At 30.1% G+C, this 12734-nt stretch overlaps 1 protein-coding gene across 1 annotated transcript; it reads left to right on the plus strand.

Moving 5' to 3' along the window:
* Positions 1-319: 319 nt before the first annotated feature.
* Positions 320-6569, plus strand: LOC136970733 (uncharacterized). Its single transcript, XM_067265189.1, has 6 exons — positions 320-399; positions 2440-2583; positions 2787-2939; positions 5498-5651; positions 5752-5858; positions 6039-6569. Exons 4-6 carry the CDS (start codon positions 5552-5554, stop codon positions 6567-6569), a joined length of 738 nt encoding a protein of 245 aa, XP_067121290.1. The 5' UTR covers positions 320-399; positions 2440-2583; positions 2787-2939; positions 5498-5551.
* The last annotated feature ends 6165 nt before the right edge of the window (positions 6570-12734 follow it).

Genomic DNA, 12734 nt, shown 5'->3' on the forward strand with positions numbered 1-12734 from the left:
TAACTTGACTATAAAAAATGTATGTCGATTTAAAAGTTCTTTATGATTAATATCATAAATGGATTCTGAAACATTAAAATCAGATAGACAATACTGATTTAACCACAAAATAAATCAGGTATTTGATTATCCTTAATTTTGAACAAGTAAGTTAAAATAAAAAAATATTTTTTATAATTAAAAAGTTTTTTCAATTTTATTAATAGGAACTCCCTTTTTTTATATATATTTATTTGTATTTAATTGAAAGAATTTTTAAATTGTAATCAAAATTTTTGTTTTAAATTTAAATACATCAAAGTAATTTTTTTTTGTTTAGAATGTCAGTAAAAATAAAGCTTCAGGTGCATCGATTAAAATCAGTGATCATATTTCAGATTATTACAAAGATTTCACCAGGTAACTATTTTTTTATACATAAATTATAAATTTTATATATATATATATTATTAGATATGCACAGTAAAGCAGGCTGCAAATGAAAATACAAAAATACAAGAAATATGATATTAAAATTCATTTAATTAAATAATTATTTGTTTCTAGATAATTTTCTTTTCTCAAGACATATAAGACATAGCATATTACAGTAGAGCATCGATTATCTGACTTAATTGGGGACTGGGGTTGGTCGGACGGATAACCGAAAAGTATGAAAAAATACATTATTAGTGTAGTGTATTAGGCCTGGTTTAAATACTAGTCTCCGTTTCATGGTCGAGCCAGTGCTGCCAGCTAAAACATGCAAAAATTTAATAAAAATAATATTAAAGTAGCCAAGACATAACCAAATATTGTAGTGCCACATCACTAGCGGACATTTGAATTTGCCGACTAGAATGCGGTTGGTTAATTGGGGGTTGGATAATCGATGCTCTACTGTACTTCTACAGCCTAGCTGATGAGAAAGCATAATATAGTATGTGATGATAGCCATTGATAGCTGATACCTGGTGTAGTTTAATCTAATAAGTTTTTTACTGCAAAAAAGACAGATCAGCCTTTTGACATCATAGTTTTGTCGATATTTTTCTGTATGAATTTCAGTAATTATTTTGATAAATAATTACAATGTTATAATCCTAAAGTTACAAAAAATTTGAGAATTTAAAGTATCTTTATCATCCAAATTATTTTAGATAAAACTGAAACAATGCATTTAAGAGCGACTAATTTTAATCAGTCAGGTTTTAATTCACATTTTATTGCATATTCTAGAACTGAGTTATTTAAATATCAAAACGAGTGCACAATGAATAGTTTCTAGAAAGGATAAATATATGAATTGGAAACATATTAAAATTGGAATATTTAATAATATGCTATATGCACAAATATGACAATGAAGCATTTCAACTAAATAATGCAAGTAAAAAGTGTTTTTATTTAATTTTGCATATAATCAATTGCTTTGTAAATGAATAAAACTATAAAATAAAACAGAATATTTTAATATTTTATATTATTAAAAATTTATAATTTTTAGTCCCAAGAAATTATTAAATCAGTTTTCCTCGATTTCCATTTCTAAAAATTACAGTTTTTGATTTGATAGTATTTATTGTAAGATTATTTAAATTATAATAATTATGATATCGTTATCAAAATGTTAACTACAATAGTTTACTTGTGCTAGAACTAATTTATAGTCTTGAGAAGGAAATAAGAATTTGGATACGTTATTAACATAAAAAAGAAATAAAAGAACAAAAATCTCCAAAGTTTGTCCACATTCTCAAAGCTAAATAAATAATTTTTAATTAGAAAAACACTATCTTTTAAATCTGAAAATAAATTTAAAAATTAATTTTACAAATTTAACATTAATTTCCATATCTTTCAGTTTTATATATAAAAAATAATAAGTACTATAATAGTTTTTGTAAACATAGAGATTTATTTGTTTGCGTTTTCCCAATAAAGAATGAAAATTGTGCTTTCAAATATAAAAAATATTAGTTGAGTAATTTGTAATATTTAAGACTTCATCAAAGTAACAATTTACAAAATAAGGTCTAAATCAAGGAGAGACAGACTCCTGGCTTCTTGATTTTAGCTCATGTTTTATAAGTATTGTTAACAAAACAATAGATTTAAAAATAATCATTATGCAGCTTGTTTTCCTTATTTACAATAATGAAAGAAATTATTGAGAAATATTTTCCTGTTTATTATATAACAGATTTCTTTACATTATCAATTGTATCATAAAATAATATCTTAAAGTTTTTGTATGTATATTTTGATAAGATAAACATAAAAAATAAGTAAAATTATTATTTGATATTTTTAAAGTTGAATCTTTTGTATAAAACAGCAGTACAAATTATTAATGCTGATTTATGATACTATTTTATATACATAGATTCATATATAAAATATTGTGAAAAAAATATAAGTAAAATTAATAAATTTAATTTATTAATTTATATTTTTTAGTGCTTACAGACAAGTAAACGAAATAAAACAAAATCTTTCCAAAATGTTTGTGGATATTGAAGGTGAAAAACCCCAAACATCTACACCTGTGACATCCCAAGATCATCCAGTTACATCTAATCCCTTAAGTGATATATTCAGACAGTAAGTTATTTATAAATTTTATTAAATTAATACAAAATGTTAGTACTTGATTTATAATCACACTATGCTAAATTATTTCATATATAGCAACATTGTTCCTTACAATAAAATGATAATACTTTCTTATTCTTATTAACAATATTTGGAAATGATAATTAAATATACTGAATATTTTTCCCTCATATGCTTTTTTTTTTATCTAGTGGCCTGATTCAAAAGAACAAGGTTCAGAACTTCTTCCTGCTAATTGGAATCAGAATCAAGAAATATACACAATAAGATACATTTCAGAAAACAGTGAAAGGTTTCTTTTGAAAATAGTGAAATCAGATCAGTTCATATTAATAAGTGTTATAGTAAGAATTTTCTTAAGTATTTTATCTGAAAAAAAATTAATTATCAAACAAAACTAGACATTTAAGTTAAATATTTATATTTTAATAAAACATTTAATTTAAAATGAGTAAAAACTATTTATTTATATATTTTAATAATTAATTTCAAATTGAATTTTTATTTAAGGAATTATTTTTCAATTAAATCTTTGTTATAAATTCAAAACATAAATAACCAATAACATAAATAAAATAACTGATACATTACAAAAGATACAACAAGTGTAAAATAAGAATTCATTACCCTTACCCAAGTATTAATATTACCTTTCCTAACCAGAAAGAATTCAATTTAAAATATACTAAAGTTCAAGCACCTCCTATAAGTTTTTAACGGCATATTTCCAGGCCGAGGGGAGCCCCTCCGCGTCCCTAGCGTTAATGCATTTTTCTTTTAGCTTGCTTCTGTAAATTTCCATCTTTTCGGCTGTTCTTGCCAAAGTTGGGGAATGTACTGTTTTATGATTTTCGCCTCATTCCACCGTACCAAGGATCCTTCAGCTTGCCCCATCTGGGCTAGTACCGTTGTATTGGACCCTTTTCTAATATCATACTTATGTTCCTTCATCCTTATTCCTATATCCTGAATTCTTATTTTACACTTGTTGTATCTTTTGTAATGTATCAGTTATTTTATTTATGTTATTGGTTATTTATGTTTTGAATTTTGAAATTGGTGTTCCATTTAAGAAGTGTTCTTTTTAACCTGACGATGATCTAACGATTAGATCGAAAACGTTTGTTACATTAATAAATCTCTCAGCGAACATTAAGGTGTTGGTTTAAGTTTTTTTTTTTAGTAGCACTAGTGCAAAACATTTCAACTTTTTTACTTAGTTTCTTTTTAAAATATTATATGAAAAGGTAGAACAATTTTAAGTTAAGTAATGAAATAAATAAATAAATAAAAATTTGAAATAATAAACTGAATGAGATGATGATCAATATTTTATTTTTATTGTGAGTGGAAAAATATTTATTCATTTTTTTTAAGTGAATTTAAATATGAACAAGAAATGCTGTATTAGTCTCTGTATTAGAAGTATAAACACATTTGGAATGAATTGGAGTCAAATTTACATATGAACAAGCATGTTTTCAACTATATTTGAACATTATTGCTTATATATAAAGGGAAGAAATCTTTATAAAATAAAAAATTAACTTTATATAAATGTGAAGAAAAGTAATAAATAAATTTCAAACATATTGTAAAAGCATTTCATGTTTCAGATTCAAGTAGGTGAACATAAAATTTATTTTTGTAATTTCTTGTAGATAACCCATCTGCAAGAAATTACAAAAATAAATTTTATGAAAGTAGTTTGGAAGTAATTTTAAAGTAAGGTATATGTGGAGCAAATTATATATCAATTTTAAATCCAATTACAAGTTACAACAAAAGGACAAAAATAAAATAAGGTGCCTCAGATGCTTAACTATTATTATTATTATTACAGTTTACTAATTAATGACTAAAAGCTAAGAGCTGAAAATAGGGTTCACCAAAATATGTTTTTTTTATAAAAGACTGAACAATCTTTCAAAGTTTTGGAACTACTGGTCTAGATGATTCTTTTTGAGCTGTATTTGATAAAATTGAGTGAATCACAATTTAGAGAATAATAACATACACAAAATTATTAACTGATGTGTATTCCAAAGCTGTCTTTAAGTGTTATGGACTTTTAAATAAAAAAAAAATAACGAAACTTTGTTAAAATAAACCATGTACAACTCCTAGGGTGCATATACTTTTGGAATCAAACTGATCCGAGATCACTTCGATCGTTCAAATCGTGTATACAAAGGAACTACTGCAATCCGATCAATTTCTATTTGCGTATACAAACGCCATCTAGGATCAACTGGATCGCGATCAAACTAATCCTAGCGGAAGGTAGGATCGTTTGGATCGGATAAAATAGATTAAAGATGACGGCCTCCATGGTAGAAGTTAAGCTTGTGGTAAATAACGAGGAAATACGTGTAATTGTTGACAGAGAAACGTATTTAAAACTTATAAATGGCAAGTAAAAACCTTATTATTAAAATATCTGATAAACTGAGATGAAAAAATTAAGTATTAAGAAACAATTTTGCGAGATTGTACGGCAAAAATGCATCATGGCGTACACTTTCCCGTTTTCTGCAAGTTGTTTTGTTGTTTTTTTTAATTTTGTGAAGTTTTTATTTAAATGTTATTTTCTGGAAAACAGTTTTATTCACGGGGTAAATGTTATTTAAAAATTCGTATGAGCACAAACAGTTTTGTAAAATAAACGATAATTCATAACATAGTTATGTCGTTTAGTACTAACTGCAGTTTTAATATCGAGGGATAAAATGGATTGTTTTAATTTAATTAATTGATCCTTGTTAGTTAACATATACCGAGTTAAAAAGTTATTATACGTATAATATTTTTAAAACTCAGTGTATGTTAACTAACAAGGAGAGACTATTAACTAATAAATGTTTAACTAAATTAACATGTTCTCTTTTATTTGCTTTGCCAGATAAAAATTTTGTGGAAGAATATGTTCAGACATTGTTAAAAAAGAGAAGAAGAAATGGTTTTGCCTTATGATGGCAATAAACAACTGCACACAACTGTACACAATAATGAAGATGTGAGTTCTCATAATACAGTTGTGCAATATAATGAGCCAGGTAAGAAGTTAAAACACTGCTATGCCTGAATTACAATCAAATCAGTAATGCTATAAATAATACCATAGATGCAAAGTCATAATATATATGTGTTGTTTAGGTTCATCAAAGCTAATACAATGGAAGGATTCACAGGTTAAGCTACTGATTAGCTTGTATGTAGAGCATAAGAAATATTTTGACTCACCCAAGTTCACCAATAAAAAAGTAAGAAAAGAACAATTGCTGTTAATCTAAATATATATAGTACAAGTAGATCCTAATTACTCACTTAACTATTAGATCAGTCATTACTCAGAGTTCTTTTTTTTAATGCTGTTTCAAGCAAAGTTGTTTATTTTCTGTTATTTTTTTATTAGGAATTCATGAAAATTTTTCATTTTTTAGGTGTGGATGATGATTGGAGAAAAGCTGAGGAATGAGGGCATACCTGTGACAAATAGTCAAGCAGAAATCAAAATGAAAAATTTAAAAAGACAATTTAATGCAGTAAAACTCTACAATAAAACTTCAGGAAATGATAGAAAAGAATGGAAGTATTTTTCTGATATGGAGATGGCTCTTGGAGACTTACCCCAGTTTGAACCCAGTGCAACTTTCAGCTCATCTTCCGGTTTGTCTGTGACCAATAATTCTAGTAGGTCACCAGCTGAAATACTCAGCAGTTCTGAACAATCACCATTATCATCAGAAATTCCATCTTCATTATCACCAGAAAATCCATCATCATCTTCATTATCACCAGAAATTTCTCCGTCCTCAGAATTAATAAATGCTAGAAAGAGAAAGCAACCCAATGCAGGACGGAGAAATGACAAAGATGATGAACCACCATCGTGGATAAAAACATATTTTGAAACCCAAAGAGCTGAAAGACAAAACTTTAGAGAAAAATACTTTCATTGCTTGAGAGAATGATACCAAAAGAAAAGTAATAAATTTGAATTGAATTTATTTCATCTACATTCTTTTATGTACAAATGATTTGTTAAAAAGAAACAATGTTATCATTTACACTCTTAATTTGAGAGAAATTTTAATTTAAATAGTATTATCATTTTTCATTTTAATAATAATGATTACATAACAATTTCTTATTTTCTTTTTTTGGTTTATTAAGAGAAATTTAATAAACATACTTTTGTAATGGATTACAGGATTTATTAAGTAATGAATAAAAAATAAATATTGTTTTCTTTTCTCTTTTTTCAAAACCATGCAGTTCTATGGTTGTGGCTTAACAACAGAATAAATTATTGTGCATAGTAAGTCAACTGCTGTTTTATTTTGTCAATTTGCTGTACTGTAAAGGTTGTGAAGGTCAGAGAATTTGCACAAAATTGATTAGGGAAACTCATGGAATTTAAAACAAAAACTTGAGTAGGAACAATGTATATATTGCATCTTGCTTGAAAGAGAGTACATATAAAATGCTGTTTCACAATTATTTATGGTACAGTGCATACTACATCAAGAAATGATGTACAAGTGAGACAAGAACAATTTTATCTGTACTAATTAGCTTCTAATGAATTCAGACAAAACAAAAATTCAATACAATACTTTAATTTATTTTATTTGGTTTTGATATACATAATTTTACTAATGAATTTAGTTTAGAAAAATATGACTTGAGAAGCTGATTAATTTATCCGGTATCTGTTTGCTTGTGACATTATTTCTAACATTATCTGCTCTCTCTTTAAATATCCCATTTCTCGGTCTTGTTCATATGTTATCTCCTCTGCCACATTTTCTTCCACTTCTGTTATTTGCACTCCATTTTCTACTCTCTTCATCATTACTCCATACTGATTCATCATTCTGTAGAACACAAATGTTATGTAAAGTACAACATGCAGCTATAAGTTCTACCATTAAGTCCATGCGAGACATATCCAAAAACTTCAGCCTTCTGAACCGACCAACTAGATGAGCAAATGCTCTCTCAATAGTCTGTCGACACGATGAAAACTTATTGTTAAACATAATTTTAGATGATGATGATAAACCATTGTCTCTGTAGGGGACAATTAAATGCTTTGAAAGTTGGTATGCATAACGTGACCATTTATTTTTTGACTCAAAACGGGACATTAATTTATTTAGGTTAATTAACAGGTAGTCAATAAAAAAACACTTTTTAAAAGTTATTTATTCAGAAAAAGTCAGTTAGCTTAAGAGTTACGAATTAAAAAATATATATACCCGAAATGTTTAGTTATATTTATATTTATCAGAGGAACAAATTTGCTTTAATATAGCTGGTGATGATTTTAAGTAAGAATGAAACTCTTGGCACGTTTTTTTTATATTCACCTTAATTACGAACATTGCCTTTAGAACAAATTTGTAACTGGGTCTTCTCAGATGGCCACAATTTGTTCATCATAGAAAATACCCTTTCTACTGCAGCATTTGTAGCGGGCAAACGTAAAATATATTCGATTAAAATAGAAAAGTTTTCATGCTGAAGATTGTTGGCTCGAAAGTGTTTGAATACTTTCACCCAACGAGTTTCCGTGGAAACATTTAGATTATTCCATTCGGTTACTTTATCCGATGTAATGTAGTTACAAATTAACGAAAATTCGTCAAAAACTTCTGCATCTTTATTACAGTCAATATATTCCTTTTCAATTAATACATCCAGAGATTTTTGAATGTCTTCCCATGCGGGGACCTTTTTTAAATCTGCCCAGAAAATATCTCCATTTCTTTGGTAAGAAAGCAAATCCACTGCTCCAGATATTTACGGCTTGTTTGATAAAACTCTGCAGCCGCCCTTTTCACAAACTCTTCATCTATGTCAGTAACATTATCTTTCGATTTCACTATTAATTGACGGACCATAAATGAAAGAAACTGATTGGTCTGTTTCTGAGTCAAATATTCTTTTAGTTGATTGATTTCTTTTGCAGCTTCAATTGCCGATACAGTCTGACCTTCCAGTTTCAATACAGCTTGATGAAAACTTGCTGACAGAGCGTGTAAAAATTAAAGCCACAATTCGGATATGGGATCTTCAAAAAAGTTTTTTAGTAACAGGGAACATTTTTCAATACTCAAAAAGTAGTTTTTTAATGGCTGATACATTTTTAAAACCCTTTCCAAGGCAGGCATAAGAGCAAGCCATCTAGTTTTGCTATAGCCGAGCATTTGTTAATATTTCGTTTCAGTTTCGGCGCAAAACTCCTTTAGAGCTTCAATTCGAATCGTGTAAATATAAAAAAATAAATATATCTTCACAATAATGCTTTAGTAATCTAAGGGTAGCCTGTCTCCAGCAGATTTTATTGCATTGTGAATTACATGGGCTCCACATCCAATACCTATCAATGGCTTTTTCAGTAATGATTGCAATTTCGTTAACACATTGTTAGTTCCTCGCCTAGCCGCACCTCCGAAATTGACGTTGGCATTGTCTCCGCAAAATGCCACGACTTTTGCTGTCAAATTATTATCTGTCAACACTTGGTTTAAATAATCGACAATAATGTCAGAAGTCTCACCTGGTTGGTCTTGGAGATCTAAAATTTTTACTTGCACACCTACGTAAGGTTGAAAAGAGCGCACTAGAATAGGGTATATTTTCTTGTTACCGTGGTTTGAAGCGTCGTTTAGTATTGTAATACAATTGGACTTATCAAGATCATCTTTTAATTCTTTCATTGCTGTAGGCGTCAAAACATTTACTAAAATAGCTTCTGCTTTCGTACGCGCGCATGTAAATTTGGGATCAAAACATAATTGAATTGATTTCGATGCACAATCATTAGAGCGAAAACTGTGGTTTTCTTGTATAGTGTGATAAGCCCAGACACCTTCTGCCGCGGCGATATCCAAATCCTTTAAAGTTTGTGCGTCCGATTTCTTGAAAAATGTTAACATCGAAGAACTCGAAGCGGCGGTACGATCGGCATTTTTATGTTTTTCAGACTTTAAATGCTGTTCAATATCACTGGCACTACCAGGGGAAACGCTAAATTCTGTACGACACTTTTCACATCTGACATCTGAGGGAGTATTTATTTGCTTGATAAACGGATATTTTTCTTGTAAGTTAACATTGACGTTTCGGCATTTTAACTTACGAATTCGAAACAAAAAAAGTTTAAGTTATTTACTAGGTACACGAGCATCAAACAACAACAAAACAAATATCAAGAAGTGGGCGAACGAAAAATCTGCCAAACAATTAGTCAACAAAGCGCGAGCGATGACGTCTTCGCCACTCTCGGCTATCGTCACGTCAACCGACGACGCGGTTTGCTCTCGCACACCGATCACGTCCGGCCGCCGGCGCGATGGCCGTCCGGCCCGCTCGACAACTCAAATTTTCTCGCGGTTTCAGAAAACGGGACAATTTTGCGTCCCAGAGTTCATTTCGGGGACACCGGGACTCGTAACTCTAAAAAGGGACAGTCCCGTTCAAAACGGGACGTCTGGTCACGTTAGGTATGCACCATCTCCTATGATATGAAAATCTGCATGTGGAAAGCCATCACCACTGCAAACTCTGTGATACACTTCAGATCTCTTAAATATTGTGCAGTCATGAACAGAGCCAACTTCACCAATGTAACAATCAATAAAGCACATTTTCTCATCACATACTCCCTGTAGAACTAAGGAGTGAAATCCCTTTCTATTTATATATGCTTGGGGTTCCTCTAAAGGGGCCTTTATTGCTATATGCTTTCCATCTAGACAGCCAATAACTCCAGTAATACCATATTTCATAGCAAACGTCTGAGCAGTTTTCCTTGCCTTCTGAGCTGAAGGCCAATTTATAATATGGCTTTGTGTATTCAGAACATTTATAGCTCTAACAATTCTCATCAGGCATCTCCATGCAGTCCTCCGACAAACTCCAAATCTGTCTCCAACTCCTCTGTAATATGTGTGAAAACAGAATAGTACACTTAGTACAGAATTATCTCAATCAGTAAAATTATCGTTTTGCTTACCTGAACGATTCTTGGTTGGCAAGAAGCCACAGTGACATTAAAAGTTGCTGGTCAACTGACAGTGCATTTCTTCCTTTTCCTATTACTATTTCTTTTGATTGTAATAAAATAGGAACAAGATCCTTCAGTAAATTTTCGAAAGTAAGTCGACTTACTCGAAAGTGTTCTTTAAAAATATTTGGCCTATACTCTAATGCAATCTCTGAAACATAGTTAGTTATTTTGCATACCGATTTCTTTTTATTCTTACTTTTATATTGTGTTAAATAATTAACCAAAATTAATTCTTCTTCCTCGGATTCTGAATCTAATTCCGATAACATTTCTAAAATGATTCCTAAACATGCCGCCATCTTCGATCCTACTTGTATACTTTCCGCCATGACAGAAGCCATCTGTATCACGTGACAAGGACTAATCCGATTGTACAGATCAATCCATACAAAGCGAAAAGTATATGCACCCTAATTTCACACATATTACAGAGGAGTTGGAGACAGATTTGGAGTTTGTCGGAGGACTGCATGGAGATGCCTGATGAGAATTGTTAGAGCTATAAATGTTCTGAATACACAAAGCCATATTATAAATTGGCCTTCAGCTCAGAAGGCAAGGAAAACTGCTCAGACGTTTGCTATGAAATATGGTATTACTGGAGTTATTGGCTGTCTAGATGGAAAGCATATAGCAATAAAGGCCCCTTTAGAGGAACCCCAAGCATATATAAATAGAAAGGGATTTCACTCCTTAGTTCTACAGGGAGTATGTGATGAGAAAATGTGCTTTATTGATTGTTACATTGGTGAAGTTGGCTCTGTTCATGACTGCGCAATATTTAAGAGATCTGAAGTGTATCACAGAGTTTGCAGTGGTGATGGCTTTCCACATGCAGATTTTCATATCATAGGAGATGGTGCATACCAACTTTCAAAGCATTTAATTGTCCCCTGAGAGAGCACCAAATCTACCAAAAAATTGACGAAAAGAAATTTTTATTAAAGAAATTATATAACAACTACTCCAATCGAAATATTGATTTTAAAAATCCAAGAAATTATTTAGCTATAGAAAACATGTATTTTGGAGCAAAAGTCATCGCTTCAATGACTCAACTGAACCTTACAGATGAACTGATTAAATTTTTTCGACTACGTTGTTTGGATTTTTACATTGAAGGCTGCACCCAATTTACTGTTAGATTTCCTCTTAAAAACAACTCTATAAAAAAATTTAGTTTTTTGAACCCAACCGTTGTTAAAAGTAGGACTATACATACAATTACAGATGTTGCTTTGTTATTTCCTAATCTCATAACTGATCGCGAGCTTCAAAGTTTAGATTCCGAATGGAGACTATTAAGAAATAATCAAGAAATACAGTCGTTTAGCAATGATGTTCAAGTTTTCTGGCGAAATATTAAAACTATTACTCTGGGCGATGAAACTCTTGCTTTTCCAGTGTTGTCGCGTTTTGTTGAGAATATCTCGTGTCTGCTTCATTCTCCAGCTAATGTGGAAAGAATATTTTCGTCAATAAATCTGTTAAAAACAAAACAAAGAAATAAACTGAGCTCTGAAACAATCCCTGGCTTACTTCTCACTAAACAATTAGTTGGAAAAAATTACTGTTACGATTTTCCTGTGAAAGATAATTTAATTTCAAAAATAACAAATAGAGTGTTAAACAACATAGAAACGGAAGATATTGAATAATAATAATTATTATTAATATCCGAAAAATAAAAAGTAATTTTTTGTTAGAAAAATAAGACAAAATGTACCTACCTAATTAGTAAATTATTCTCAATGTCAGATGTGGTAGTTGTATATACGTAATATGAATGTATGTCTCTTTAATCCGAATGAATAAATCCGGTAGACTTCCTTACAGCTATCAGGTTAGGTACACCTTTATTGGAAATTACAAATGCATTTCGGGCCTATGTAGCGTTTGAGTCCCTCCTCAGTGTAATGCTACAGAAATATTAAAAATAAAAATAACGAAAAACTTAGTTAATTTACAAAAAACGCGCGTGTAGATAAACGCTACATAGGCCCGAAATGCATTTGTAATTTCCAATAAAGGTGTACCTAACCTGATAGCTGTAAGGAAA

This window comes from Centruroides vittatus, unplaced genomic scaffold (assembly GCF_030686945.1).
Source record: "Centruroides vittatus isolate TY-2023 unplaced genomic scaffold, ASM3068694v2 contig_2143, whole genome shotgun sequence".
In the NCBI taxonomy this organism is placed as follows: Eukaryota; Metazoa; Arthropoda; class Arachnida; order Scorpiones; family Buthidae; genus Centruroides; species Centruroides vittatus.